Source organism: Microcaecilia unicolor, chromosome 1 (genome assembly GCF_901765095.1).
Source record: "Microcaecilia unicolor chromosome 1, aMicUni1.1, whole genome shotgun sequence".
In the NCBI taxonomy this organism is placed as follows: Eukaryota; Metazoa; Chordata; class Amphibia; order Gymnophiona; family Siphonopidae; genus Microcaecilia; species Microcaecilia unicolor.
Genome location: NC_044031.1, coordinates 367,825,176 through 367,840,341, shown reverse-complemented (window position 1 = coordinate 367,840,341; position 15,166 = coordinate 367,825,176). Strand labels below are relative to the sequence as shown.

At 44.7% G+C, this 15,166-nt stretch overlaps 1 protein-coding gene across 1 annotated transcript in view; it reads left to right on the top strand.

The window, feature by feature from the left end:
• Window positions 1–15,166, top strand: part of LOC115474434 (NFX1-type zinc finger-containing protein 1-like) — a 303,411-nt gene that overhangs the window by 222,220 nt on the left and 66,025 nt on the right. Inside the window, 1 exon segment of the mRNA XM_030209896.1 lies at window positions 852–962. Coding sequence (XP_030065756.1) covers window positions 852–962 — 111 coding nt within the window.

The following is a 15,166-nucleotide window of genomic DNA, read 5'->3' as shown; positions in this document are numbered from 1 at the left end:
GTAATACTCAGCCTGCATCAGCCAGCAGTTTTTAAGCTGCAGGAAGAACTGAGTTAATCGGGCACTGGCTGATATTCAGAACGATGTACTTGCTTGACTTTCTCGGAGTTCTGTCTGTCTAGTCTCATATCAGAAACTGCTGGAGTGCTATTCTGTGCATAAATATTAGTATTGCAAAAATTATATGCATATGAAACTAAATGCTCATACGTTTTTGTTTTTTTTTGTACACCACATGTAGCTCCTGCTAGCACAGATTCGTTTGTGTATCCATTTAGCCTATTCTTCATGTTGGCACACATCTTATTTGCATACTGTGTGATTGTATGCAAAATCTATGTGATTGTGTGTATAGCAGCTAACCGGCTGTATTGTGTGATATAACTGGCTAGCCGTGAATATTCAGCGCTTTGCTGGCTTAACTGTCAGTGCTGAGTAAAACGGCCCGGCATTGAATATCTGGGCTCAGTGCTGATCGCAAGACTTAGGCAGCCTGCCTCCCGCAGACTGAGTATCAGCCGGTTAAAGAATACAAGCATAAACCAGCATCAGTGCACCAAAATGTAAGCGCATACATTTATGACAGCTCTGTGGCTCGTATGAATGTCAATACCTAGACGCATCTTACAGTATTCTATAAGTAGCCCATGTAAGTGTCGGCCCCCCCCCCCCAAGACCCTCCCATGCTTCTCCATTGTAAATGCCTTTATAATAATTGTACATGAAGCTATTTTAGAGCGTAATTATAAAATAGCACTCAAATTTAGGCAACATGCTACAGAATGAGGAGGATTATGTAAAAGTATTATTTTGAGCACAGTAGAACGATAAACACTTATTGTATATTTTAGCTCCGGCCCAGTGCTAATGTGTACGAATTGGCTAAAAATTTCAACTTGGAGGTTTCCATGTTTGAAAGACTGGTCAGAATGAATGTCCAGTACGTTCGTCTAGATTATCAGGTAAGTCATTGTGATTTTGATAAACACTGACAGGGTTGCCAACTTTTCTAAACATAGAAAAATTGCCTTCTGCTTATACCCCCTAGCACCTAGCATACCTCCTCATCTCCATGTCTATCCTATAAACAATAAACTCCCTTCCCTAACGTTTTCTGCCTCACACACCTGTTCTTATTAAAGTGGGGGCTGGTCTAAGACATGGTTGTTGCAGCAATATTAGGTTGTAAAGACATATGGGTTGTCAGCACATGCTCCCCTCTCAGGCTTCATTCATGTATGGAGGCCAGGAAGAGAGAAGGGCCTGGGAGAGGCACATGCACTGAGGATCCCCTGCACATTTACAGCCTGATGCTGCTGCTAATGATGTGATTAGGCCTTAGACCAGCCCCTACTTAGAATGGGTCTGCCTGAACATTTTCCTTCAGTCAGTGGATTCTGTCCTTTGCACACTGGAAGTAAATCTAAAAAGGTAGCCAACATTTAGGCGCTTGGATGCTGCGTGCTAAGCACGAATTCTATATTGGTACTTAACACTTGTAATTGCCGTTATAGAATATTAGCAGTTTCATGCCAACATTTAGGCATGGTTGCTTACACCACATCAGTGGCTGGTGTAATTGACTGTGCCTAAATATTGTACTTGGCGACATAACTGATAAAATTCTAGAATCTTACAGTGTAAGTACTCTGAACACCCTTGACCCGCTTATGTGCATGCCCCTTTGAAGTGACATGCTATAGCATTTGTGCGCTAAGCTTCCAGAATAGCGACTAACTGCAGTTACACACAAAATGAGAAATTAGCTCCAGTCAGAGTCAATTCTGATTGTTGCCAATACTTGAGTAAGCTAGTGTGGTAGCCATGTTAGTCCACTTTTAAAGGTAATAAATAGAAATAAATCAAAACAGAAAATAAAATAAGGTTATACCTTTTTTATTGGACTAGCTTAATACATCTTTTGATTAGCTTCTGAAGGTAACCCTTATCTTCCGATTGGAAATAAGCAAATGTTGGCAAATATCAGAATATATAAGTGAAACATAAAAGCATTCCTATGACAGTCTCACAGGAAGAGGGAGGGGTAGGTTAGGTGAGAAAAAGGGAGAACTGGGTGGATGAGAGGGAGGGAAGAATGGTTGATAAGAGAGTGGCAAAGCAGTAGAATTTTATGGTTTATAATGGGCTAGAAAATCCAGATCTTTGCTGAGTCCTGTCTGGTGGGTGTCAAAATATTTAATCATTTTGACTTCAAAGGTCTTATGTCCTTGGATTGTCTTAAAATTTTGTTTTAGTATTCTTACCATAAGATCATTGATGCCGTGTTCTGGTTTTCTAAAATGCTGTCCCACAGAGGTGGCATCCTGGTTGGCATTGAAATGTTTAAAATTGTATCTATGTAAATTGAGCCTTGTCTTTAGCATCTGGCTTGTTTCTCCAATATAGCACCCATCTTCACACTTCTTGCATTGAATGATATATTTCACATTTCAGGATGAACATGTAATGAATCCCTTTATGCTGAATGCTTTTCCCATGTGAGTGATTGTAGGATCCTGTGAGATGTGTTGGCACAGTTTGCAGCTAGGCATATTGCAGGGATGTGTGCCATTCTGTTATTTTTGAGCTTGTATTGGGAGTTTGCTTTTCACTAATTTCTGTTTCAAATTAGAGGGCTGTCGGAAGACCAGCACTGGTGGGGTTGGGAATATCTCTTTCAGTAATTCATCCTCCTGGAATAGTGGCTGTAGATCTTTTATAATTCGTCTCAATTTTTCTAGCTCTGCATTGTATGTCATTACAAGAGGGATTCTCTCTGTGGCTTTCTTCTCTTAGTACTGCAGTTGAACATAAGTGTTGTCGTACTGGGACAGACCGAAGGTCCATCAAGCCCAGCATCCTGTTTCCAACAGTAGCCAATCCAGGTTACAAGTATCTGACAAGATCCCAAAACAGTACAGTACATTTTATGCTGCTGATCCTAGAAATAAGCAGTGCATTTTCCCCAAGCCCATCTTTATAATGTCTTCTGGGATTTTCTTTTAGGAAGTTATCCAAACTTTTTTAAACCCCGCTTTTGCCACATTCTCTGGCAACGAATTCCAGAGTTTAATTACACTGCATCAATGATCTTATGGTAAGAATACTAAAAGGAAATTTTTTTAGACAATCCAGGAACATAAGACCTTTGAAGTCAAAATAATTAAATATTTTGAAACCTATCAGACAGGACTCAACAAAGATCTGGGTTTTCTAGCCCATTATAAACCATAAAATTCTACTGCTTTGTCACTCTCTTATTAACCATCCATCTCTCCCTGACTCTCATCCACCTAGCTCTCCCTGTTTCTCACCTAACCTACCCCCCTCCCTCTTCCTGTGAGAATGTCATTGGAATGCTTTTTTGTTTCATTTGTATATTCTTATTTGTCAACATTTGCTGATTTCTAATCTAAAGAAGAAGGATTACTTCGAAAGCTAATCAAAAGATATATTGTTAGCCCAATAAAAAAGGTATCATCTTATTTTCTTTTCTGTATTTTGATTTATTTATTTTTATTAACAATAATTGGAAATTAATTTACAGGCAGTATTCTGTAACCTGTGGATGCAATTTTGTGGGCTAAGTGCAAAAATGTGGATGCAAGATTATAAATTGAAGGAAATTACAACTATGACTTGTGTACCTTACTATTTACAAACCCTGTTTTGGAGGCACACCTAGCCAGTTGGGTTTTCTGTAGTTTGTAATGAATTGTCATGAGTTATATTTGCATGTGCTGGGGCTCTAAAGCAGTCTATATATATATAGATAGATATACATACATATACATATTATATGTGTGTGTGTGTTCCAGCAATAGTACTACTACTACTATTTAGCATTTCTATAGCGCTACAAGGTGTACGCAGCGCTGCACAAACATAGAAGAAAGACAGTCTCTGCTCAAAGAGCTTACAATCTAATAGACAAGAAATAAAGTAAGCAAATCAATTAATGTGTACAGGAAGGAGGAGAGGAGGGTAGGTGGAGGCGAGTGGTTACAAGTGGTTACGAGTCAAAAGCAATGTTAAAGAGGTGGGCTTTCAGTCTAGATTTAAAGGTGGCCAAGGATGGGGCAAGACGTAGGGGCTCAGGAAGTTTATTCCAGGCGTAGGGTGCAGCGAGACAGAAGGCGCGAAGTCTAGAGTTGGCAGTAGTGGAGAAGGGAACAGATAAGAAGGATTTATCCATGGAGCGGAGTGCACGGGAAGGGGTGTAGGGAAGGACGAGTGTGGAGAGATACTGGGGAGCAGCAGAGTGAGTACATTTATAGGTTAGTAGAAGAAGCTTGAACAGGATGCGAAAACGGATAGGGAGCCAGTGAAGCGACTTGAGGAGAGGGGTAGTATGAGTAAAGTGACCCTGGCGGAAGACGAGACGGTTAGCAGAGTTTTGAACCGATTGGAGAGGGGAGAGGTGACTAAGTGGGAGGCCAGCAAGAAGCAGATTGCAGTAGTCTAAACGAGAGGTGACAAGGGTGTGGACGAGAGTTTTGGTAGAGTGCTCAGAAAGAAAGGGGCGGATTTTACGGATGTTGTAAAGAAAGAAACGACAGGTCTTGGCGATCTGCTGGATATGAGCAGAGAAGGAGAGAGAAGAGTCAAAGATGACCCCAAGGTTTCGAGCTGAGGAGACAGGGAGAATGAGAGAGCCATCAACAGAAATAGAAAACGGGGGGAGCGGGGAGGTGGGTTTGGGGGGAAAAATGAGAAGCTCGGTTTTGGTCATGTTTAATTTGTTTAATATCACTTACAATTTCTTTTGCACAAAATCTTCTAAAACTAACAAGCACCAATCAAAATGCATAATACTTAGAAATTATAGGACCATCAGAGATGGTTTATCTCAAACATGCAGACAGTACTGCTACATAAATCGCCTATAATCATCAGTCCTTAATCCATATTATAACATTTTAGCTTTTGCACACGGACCCACTGCAGATGAATCTCATGCATATTCCTTTTTGCTATTCTGAAAATCAGACTGGCTAGGCATACCTCCATTGCAGGTTTGGAAAACACCAGCTTCTCTTAATGCAAGCTGCTCAGATATTAGCATGCGTCTCTATCAGGGAAGGCACCTATAAATAGGGAAAAAGAAGAGTATGTATTACAGACATGCTCCATTAGGTGGCACCTTGGGAGTTTGAAGAGCTATAAAAGCAGAGCCTCAAAATATTATATGGATTTTTAGCTGGACCCAAACTTCCAGGATGGAACCTCTGGGACTTAGTAAATTGTCTACCAGTATCTGAGGGAGTTTTTCAGGAGGAATCTAGAAAGGATTCCTGGAGAGGAGGAGGATTGTCATAGGCTCAGCACCGTGCTGGAGTTTCTTTTCCAATATAGGTGAAGTTTGAAAATGACATTTCTCCGAGGACAAGAAGGCCTTCTTATTCTCACATCTGGGTGGCGTCATCTGACAAGACTCGGTGTGGACACTGACTAGCGAGTAATGTAGAAGCTTCAAGCAGCATCCCAACGTGCATGCACTGGTGCCTTCCTGCCTGACTAACAAGCACGGGTCCTTCAGTCTTGTTTTCTCTGCGGAACTGAGGGGACGTGTTTGTGTGTCCTGTCTTCTGTCTTCATGCTAAGGCTGCAGACAGACAAAGCCTGCTGCTGGCCCCACGCACCACCCTAAGTCTACAATTCACAAATCAAAATCAGAATTGCAGTTTGACCATCACTTCCTGCATCTGCTCTGTCCCTCAGTCTGTCTCTGTCCTGCTCTGCTGAGCCACCACAGGTCGGTCTTCCTGCTGCATCCCCTCCCACCTATGCAGAAACAGGAAGTACTTCACACAGGAGGTGGTGGGCTGAGACAAGAAGAAAGACGTGGTGGCAGAGCAGAGTTAACATGTTAACACAATAACCTGGGTCCCAGCACACAAGGGCAAGAGAGAGCAGATGTAGCAAGTGATGGTCAAACTGCAATTCTGATTTTGTAAATTGTAGACTCAGGGTGATGCGTGATGGTCAAACTTCAGCCTGTGTGTCTGCCTGCCTTCTTGCCACCAGTGGTGCCAGGCCCCCCTTGGAGACCGGACCTGGGGGAATCTTGCCCTCTTCCCTCCCCCCCCCCCCCCCCCGGTGGCCCTGCTTCATGCTTGGACCTCACTCCACCAGGCTAAAGTTGATGCAGACTCCTTCAGCTGCCTCTGAGTATGTGGAAGAGTCATTGGGACTGTTCTTGGGAATCAAATGAGGATCCATATTACTTCTCAGAGGAGGAGTCATGTGTTCTTTAGCAGCAGATGAATCCAGAGATGTGTGGGTTGTTTCCATCTACTAGCAGGTGGAGATAGAGAGCACTGAACTGTAGTTTCTTATAGAGCAGAATGTTTCTTGGTCAGTCAGTATTCTCTGTCTCCAGCAGACGAGTGGATGGTCTCTCATGAGCTCCTGGTCTCATCTGTTAGCAGCTCCTGGTCTGGGTTTCTCAGTTCAGTAGCGCTATGAGGTGTGCAGCTTGAGTGGTGCTGCCTTTAGGAGGTACATCTGATCACATCAGATCCCTCCCCCACCCTGCTGCCCTGTCCAGCCCTTCTCCATTCTCCTTCCTCAGCCCCAAAAAAACAAAACCCAAAGGACAGTTTTGCAGATTAGTGTTGGGGCATTCTGTGTCAGACGACTATGGCTCCTAGAGAGATACTGGTGTTCCCAGTATCAGGGCTGGAAGAGGAGAGGATAGCTGTGTACCTTCAATGACCCTGAGACAACAGGCAGGTCTCCTGAAGGAGTTTTGGGGTGAGTGAGTTAAGCCTCATCTATTTCTGGGCTGCTTCCTGCAGTCGTAAGTACATAAGTATTGCCATACTGGGAAAGACCAAAGGTCCATCAATTCCAGCATCCTGTTTCCAACAGTGGCCAATCCAGATCACAAATACCTGGCAAGATCCCCAAAAAGTACAAAACATTTTATACTGCTTATCCCAGAAATAGTGGATTTTCCCCAAGTCCATTTAATAACGGTCTATGGACTTTTCCTTTAGGAAACTCCGCTAAGCTAACCGCCTTTACCACATTCTCTGGCAGCGAATTCCAGATTTTAATTACACGTTGAGTGAAGAAAAATTTTCTCCAATTCGTTTTAAATTTACTACATTGTAGCTTCATCACATGCCCCCTAGTCCTAGTATTTTTGGAAAGCGTGAACAGACGCTTCATATCTACCCGTTCAACTCCACTCATTATTTTACAGACCTCTATCATATCTCCCCTCAGCCGCCTTTTCTCCAAGCTGAAGAGCCCTAGCCACTTTAGCCTTTCCTCACAGGGAAGTTGTCCCATCCCCTTTATCATTTTCGTCACCCTTCTCTGCACCTTTTCTAATTCCACTATATCTTTTTTGAGATAAGGCGACCAGAATTGAACACAATATTCGAGGTGCGGTCACACCGTGGAACGATACAAAGGCATTATAACATCTTCATTTTTGTTTTTCATTCCTTTCCTAATAATACCTAACATTCTATTTGCTTTCTTAGCCGCAGCAGCACACTGAGCAGTAGGTTTCAATGTATCATCAATGACTACACCTAGAACCCTTTCTTGGTCCGTGACTCCTAACGTGGAACCTTGCATGACGTAGCTATAATTCGGGTTCCTCTTTCCCACATGCATCACTTTGCACTTGCTCACATTAAACGTCATCAGCCATTTAGATGCCCAGTCTCGTAAGGTCCTCTTGTAATTTTTCACAATCCTCCCGCAATTTAACAACTTTGAATAACTTTGTGTCATCAGCAAATTTAATTACCTCACTAGTTACTCCCATCTCTAGAACATTTGTAAATATGTTAAAAAGCAGCGGTCCCAGCATAGACCCCTGAGGAACTTCACTATCTACCCTTCTCCATTGAGAATACTGACCATTTAACCCTACTCTATGTTTTCTATCCTTTAACCAGTTTTTAATCCACAATAGGGCACTACCTCCTATCCCAAGACTCTCCAATTTCTTCTGGAGTCTTTCATGAGGTACTTTGTCAAACGCCTTTTGAAAATCCAGATACACAATATCAACCGGCTCACCTTTTAGCCACATGTTTATTCACTCCATCAAAGAAATGTAATAAATTGGTGAGGTAAGATTTCCCTTCACTAAATCCATGTTGGCTTTGTCTCATCAATCCATTCTTTTGAATATGCTCTGTAATTTTGTTCTTTATAACAGTCTCTACCATTTTGCCTGGTACTGACGTCAGGCTCACCGATCTATAATTTCCTGGATCTCCTCTGGATCCTTTTTTAAATATCGGCGTTACATGGGCTGCCCTCCAATCTTCCGGCACCACGCTCAATTTTAAAGCTAAATTACATATTACTAACAATAGTTCCGCCAGTTCATTTTTCAATTCTATCAGTACTCTGGGATGAATACCATCCGGTCCAAGAGATTTGCTACTCTTCAATTTGTCAAATTGCCCTATTACATCCTCTAGGTTTATAGGCATTTCATTCAGTTTCTCTGACTCGTCAGCTTCAAATACCATTTCTGGCACCGGTGTCTCTCCCAAATCTTCCTTGGTGAAAACCAAAGCAAAGAATTCATTTAATCCCTCCGCTATGGCTTTGTCTTCCCTGATTGCCCCTTTTACCCCTTGGTCATCTAGCGGCATTGCCTGAGGGTGTCTCCCATATCTTGCTGGATTCCAGAAAAGATTCCACTAAGAGATGTTACTCTTGTAAGTGGGAGGAGGTTTCCAATCTGGTTTGCTCTGTAAGGGTTCATCTCGATGCAGTCGGCACTTATCACCATTCTGTACAGCCTTTAGTTGTTTTCAGGATCCGCTCTTTGGTTCATTGGATAGCATATGGGCTAGCACTTAATTTTATGTTTCAATTGATTTTACCTTAATCTCGTTTTCCACTGTGAAGCTGGTGTTTTGCTATAGTCTGTCTCCAAGCAGTGCTTGAGTTGTGAAGCTGGATGGCTTTGCCACAGTAAGGCTTGGAGAAGTGATTAAGAAGTAAAATCATCTTGAATGTTGGTTGATTCCAGGGAAGAAATTGTTTTCCCTTGGTTAGTTGTCAGTATAATCGCCTGATTCAGCCTGTTTGGCAAAACATGTCCACGTCTGGACTAGAACTCATTCAATAAAGATTTGTTTGGACATTTTCCTGTCTGCCTTTGCTGTTTGCCTAATTGATTTTACCTGCCAGAAATTCTGAGATTTCTGCAAGATCTTTTATGATTCTACACTATCCTCATTTTAAGAAAGTTAGATATAAAAGAGTGGCTGTATCCCTTTTCTCCTTTCAGGTGGCTTTTTGGTGGAATTCCTTACCCTTTGTCACAGTGTTAGGAGTAGAAGTGAGCCCTTGTACTGCAAAGGATCAGCAGTCAGAAACCTAACGCTTCCCCTTCGGCGACCACCATTCCCCAGCGGTTTAGCCCCTGGGATCAGGTGGTCAACAGAAAGTCAGGCGAGTAAGAGGACTCGGCTCAGTCAGAAGGAGGTGAAGATAAAGCCGAGCAGAAGACAGTACCAGGCAGTGGTCAGGTCCAGGCAGTAGTCAGGTCAGGCAGCGATCCAACAGTGGTCAGGTCCAGGCAGTAAGCAGGTCAGGCAGCAATCCAGCAGAAGTCAGGTCAGGCAGCAAATCCAACATTGGTCAGGTCCAGGTAGTAGTCAGGTCAGGCAGCGGTCCAGCAGAGGTCCGGTCCAGGCAGAGGTCAAGCAGTGATCCAGCAGAGGTCAGGTCCAAGCAGAAGTCCGGTCAACAGAACAGCAACAAGATAAATGCACTAGACACCAAGAAGTTTGTATTTGAGGCAATGAAGTAGGGAGACATTCCTGGTTTTAAAGTGAAGGCATCTGACATCAGAGTAGGCACGCCCAAAGTGCATGTGCGTTAACGTGTAGGCACTCCCAAAGTGTAGGCATGCTAAAGTGTTGGCGTGCCTAAAGTGTGGAAGTCAGAAGGGAAGTATACAGTTCGTTTGAGGGGAGAAGGCTTGGCTCCAACTTTGATGTCTCAGGCATGTGACAGAACCCACCCTTCACGGGTCCCTCTCCAGGCCGGCCCGGGCTTGAATGGGTAATGCATCATGGAATTCTAGGAGCAAGTCGGGGGCATTCATGTTGGTAGCGGGTTCCCAGGAATTATCTTCTGGTCCTTAATGTTTCCAGGAAATTAAATAGTATAGTTTACCAGCATGGCACTTAGAGTCCAAGATATCTGCTATCTCAAATTCAGGAACCAGGATGTCTTCAAGACGAGTAGGTCTTATAGGTTTAGCATGCCACTTGGAAGGTACAAAAGGCTTTAAGAGTGACATATGAAATGCATTATGAATCCGAGATGTGGAGGGTAAGTGTAAGCGATATGTAAGTGTTCCGACTCGGGATTGAACAGTGAAAGGTCCAATAAATTGTGGAGCAAATTTATAGGAAAGCAGACGAAGCTGCAAATATTTGGTATTTAGCCAGACTTTTTGCCCGGGTTGAAAGACTGGAGCTGGTCTAGGTTGTCGATCCACGAATCGTTTATACCAGGCCAAGGCTTGTTGAAGGTGGGCCTGGACTTGCTTCCTTACATCCTGAATGTTCTGAAGAGTCTGGTGGACCGCTGGAAGTTCCAATTTTCCGGGAAAGGGCATAAGTACACGTGGATGGCAACCATAAACCACAAAGAATGGAGACATTTGAGAAGATTCATGTATGTTGTTGTTGTACACAAACTCTGCCCAGGGAAGAAGAGTAGACCAGTTATCTTGTCTTTGATTTACGTGCATACGGAGAAAGGTTTTGAGGGTTTAGTTGGTCTGCTCCACTAATCTGTTTGTCTGACAATGATAGGCGGAGGAATAGTGTGTGGTGATTCCGACGGTAGAACACAGAGACCTCCAAGATCGAGAGGTAAACTGAGGTCCTTGATCACTCACTCTCCATTGAGGTAGCCCATGAAGACGGAAAATGTGTAAGATGAAGGCCTGAGCCAACCTGGTGGCAGAGAGAAGAGAGGGCATGGGAACAAAATGAGCCATTCTGGAGAGATGATCCACCACCACCCAGATAACGGTATTACCATTAGAGATAGGCAAGTCTGTAATGAAATCTATGGCAATGTCCTGCCAAGGGGCACTGGGGGTGGTCAAAGGTTGAAGAAATCCCCAAGGTTTAACTGGAGAGGTCTTGTTGCATGTACAGGTAGGGCAGGGAATGACAAAATGTCGGATGTCCTGAATCATCACGGTTCAATACAACGGTCTTTTTCAAGACCATCTTTATGGTGTTGTTCCAACATCTCTGTTTTCCAATTAGAGCACAAGTTCATTCCATATTACCAGTTTTTATTAAGGACATAAGACTCCTGATGTAGGCCACCAGGCCGAAATACAACGTTGTGTCGAGTCATTTTTAAAGAAATATTAATACATTTTATTTTTATTATTACAAACTCTGTCTGGTCCTAGTCTTTGGATAAGCCTGGTCCATATTCCCACTCCTTTCGGTTTTATCTGAATCATCCTAGGCCATCGGTAGTACCGTTGAATGAGATGCAGAGTCTTCCGGAAACCAGGGTGCCCCGCAAGACGTGAAGAGTGTCTCCTTCGCATGACAGACCGACGAAGCCTGGAACGAACCGGAGTGATTCCAGGAGGAGTGGGAAGGTTAGCGGATGGTACTATGCATGTGGGATTAACATGGGCTGAGGCTCATTGGTGTCGTCCCGGGGTTCGAAGGCTCTGGATAGGGCATCGGCGTGAGTGTTCCTCTCTGCCTGCCGAAATGTCAGGCGGAAATTAAAATGGGTGAAAAACAGGGCCCATCGAGTCTGTCTAGGGTTTAGACGTTTAGCGTCTTGGAGATATAAAAGGTTCTTGTGGTCAGTAATGACTGTGAATGGTTGCTTAGTTCCTTCTAGGAGGTAACGCCACTCTTGAAGGGCATGCTTCAAGGCGATCAACTCCTGGTCCCCAATGGTGTAGGAGTAAACTGTTTGGAGAAAAAGAAACACAGATGGAGCTTCCCTGCAGAGAATGCTTGGGATAAAATGGCTCCAGCCCCAAGAGATGAGGCATCCACCTCAACTATAAAAGGTAGATTCACATCGGGACTGTGGAGAATTGGGGCAGAGAAAAAAGCTTGCTTCAGGTGATTGAATGCTTGGAGGGCTTCAGAAGACCAATTTTTAACATCTGCTCCTTTGGTGAGAGCTGTGAGAGGTGCAGCGATAAGGGAAATTGGTGGATAAACTGCCTGTAGTAATTAGCGAAGCCCAGGAAACGTTGCAAAGTTCGAGGCTGTGGCCACTTCTGGATAGCCTGTAGTTTCTCCGGATCCATCTGAAGACCTGTGGTGGAAATGATGTATCCTAAAATGGGAATGGTGGTCTGATGAAAGGAGCATTTGTCCAACTTGGCGTATAGATGATTTTCCCTAAGTTGTTGACGCACAGTTCGGACATGACTCGGATGTTCCCGAGGCGATGAGGAAAAAATAAGTATATCGTCCAGATACACAATAACGGAAAAGTACAGGAGGTCATGAAAAATGTGGTTGATAAAATTTTGGAAGACTACGGGTGCATTGCACAGGCCAAAAGGCATGACCCTATACTCATAGTGCCCATCGTGTGTATTAAAGGCTGTCTTCCATTCATCAAATTAAATTGTAGGCACCAATCCAATTTGGTAAAGTTGGTGGCACCTTGCAGATGATCAAACAATTCTGGTATGAGGGGCAGCAGGTAGCGATTCTTTACTGTGATGTCACTCAATCCCCAATAATCTATGCTGGGTTGGAGGGTGCCATCCTTTTTGCCGACAAAAAAGAAGCCCGCCCCCACTGGTGAAGACGATGGTCTGATAAATTCCTTTTTTAGGTTTTCGTGAATGTAATCCTTCATAGCTTGGGTATCATTGCGGGAAAGTGTATAGTGTCTTCCACGAGGTGGCATCTTCCCAGGAAGTAGATCGATCACACAATCAAATTCCCTGTGTGGAGGAAGCTGATCAACCTCCTTTTTGTTGAACACATCTGAAAAGTCAACATATTCAGGTGGCAAATGGGACCCCTGGGTGTGGCGCAAGATAGGGTAGGAAGGGTGACGGGCTTGGGGTATGGTAGAACCGCGTCCAGACAGAAAAACATCGTGGCCCAACTTGATGATCTCACAGGTGCTCCACTCAATGCTAGGAGAGTGCAGGCAAGGAAGGCCTAGGACTATGGGGTGGATGGATTGCGGTAAAACTAGAAGCTGGATGGTCTCATGATGTAAACTTCCCAATTGGAGGCAAAGAGGAATAGCGATCCGAGGTACTGCCCCAGGAAGAACCTCTCCTTGAATAGAAGTTACCTGTAGAACTGGATTCACGGGTAGTGTGGGAATCCCATACTGCTGCAGTAGTTTAGCGTTAATAAAGTTTCCTGCAGCCTCTGAGTCTATGAGAGCAACAGTCTCAATCGTTATCCCAGCCCATTGGAGGGTGACTGGGAAGGTCAGCAAAGACTTGGGGAGGTTTGAAGACAGGCCCAGGATCACTCTTCCCAAAGTTCCCAGGCCTAGGCATTTCCCGTGGGTTCATCAGATTTCTCCAGTGAAGAATCCAGACTAGGAGGCGGTAGCAGGGGTCGCTGGAAGCAAGGAGCTAGGCGAGGCCGCCACGGGGCAGCGTGTTCTTCAGCCCTCTCCTGGAATCGAATGTCAATTCGAACGCATAAAGTTGTAAGTTCATCGAGGGTGGCTGGTCGGTCCCGTCCCACAAGCTCATCCTTTATTCTTTCAGCTAATCCCTGCCAAAACATGGCAGTTAGGGCTTCTTGATTCCAACGCAACTCTGAAGCAAGAGTTTGAAAACGAACTGTGTAAGCCCCTATGGAAAGGGTTCCTTGTTGGAGTTGGATGAGCTCACTAGTGGCTGAAGAGGGACGTCCGTGAAGGAAGGCTGTAAGATCTGTAAGGATAGGATCCTGTTGTTCCCATAGGGGAGAAGCCCAAGCTAGGGCTTGGCCCGATAATAGAGATATGATGTAGACTACCTTAATGTGGTCCGTGGGGAAAGATGCTGGCTGGAGATCAAAATGCATAAGGCACTGGTTAAGGAAGCCTTGAAAGGCCGTGGGAGATCCATCAAAACGAGGCGGTTCAGGAACCCCGAGTGGCAAACCTGCTGGAAAGGGTGCAGAGGCACCAACCAGAGGCCCTGCTGTTTGGTGCTGCACCCGGCTAGCAGAAATCTGGGAACAGGCATCTTGGAGAACTCCCGATAACTGATGCAGTTGGGACTGCTGCTGTCATACCATCTGCTGTAGGTCAGGTAGGTTGGGCTTGTCTGATGAGCTCATGTCCTCAGCTATCTGTCACAGTGTTAGGAGTAGAAGTGAGCCCTTGTGCTGATCAAAGGACCAGCAGTCAGAAACCCAACGCTTCACGTGCGGTGGCCACCGTTCCCCAGTGGTTGAGCCCCTGGGTTCAGATGGTCATCAGGACTTAGGAAGTCGGGCAAGGAAGAGGACTTGGCTCAGACAGGAGGCAGAGCAGAGCAGAAGTCAGTACCAGGCAGTGGTCAAGGCAGGCGGCGATCCAGCAGTAGTCAGTTCCAGGTAGTGGTCAGGTCAGGCAGCAATCCAGCAGTGGTCAGGTCCAGGCAGTATTCAGGTCAGGCAGCAATCCAACAGTGGTCAGGTCCAGGCAGTATTCAGGTCAGGCAGCAATCCAGCAGAGGTCAGGTCCAGGCAGACGTCAGGTCAGGCAGCGATCCAGCAGTGGTCAGGTCCAGGCAGAAGTTAGGTCAGACAGAACAGCAACAAGATAAATGCAGCAGACAACAAGAAGGTTGTAGCTGAGGCAGTGAAGTAGTGAGAAGTTCCTGGTTTTAAAATGAAGGCATCTGACGTCAGTGTAGGCGCACCCAAAGTGTAGGCACGCCCAAAGTGCAGGCGCACTAACATGTAGGCGTGTCCAAAGTGTAGGCATGCTAAAGTGTAAGCGTTCCCAAAGTGTAGGTGTGCCCAAAGTGTGGAAGTCAGAAGGGAAATATACAGTTTATTTGAGGGGAGAAGGCTTGGCTCCAACCTTGATTTCTCAGGTACATGACACCCTTTTTAAGAAAGTTAGATATAAAAGAGTGGCTGTATCCCTGTTTCTCCTATCAGGCGGGTTTTTAGTGGAATTCCTTACCCTTTTTTCTAAGATCTAAGCAGAA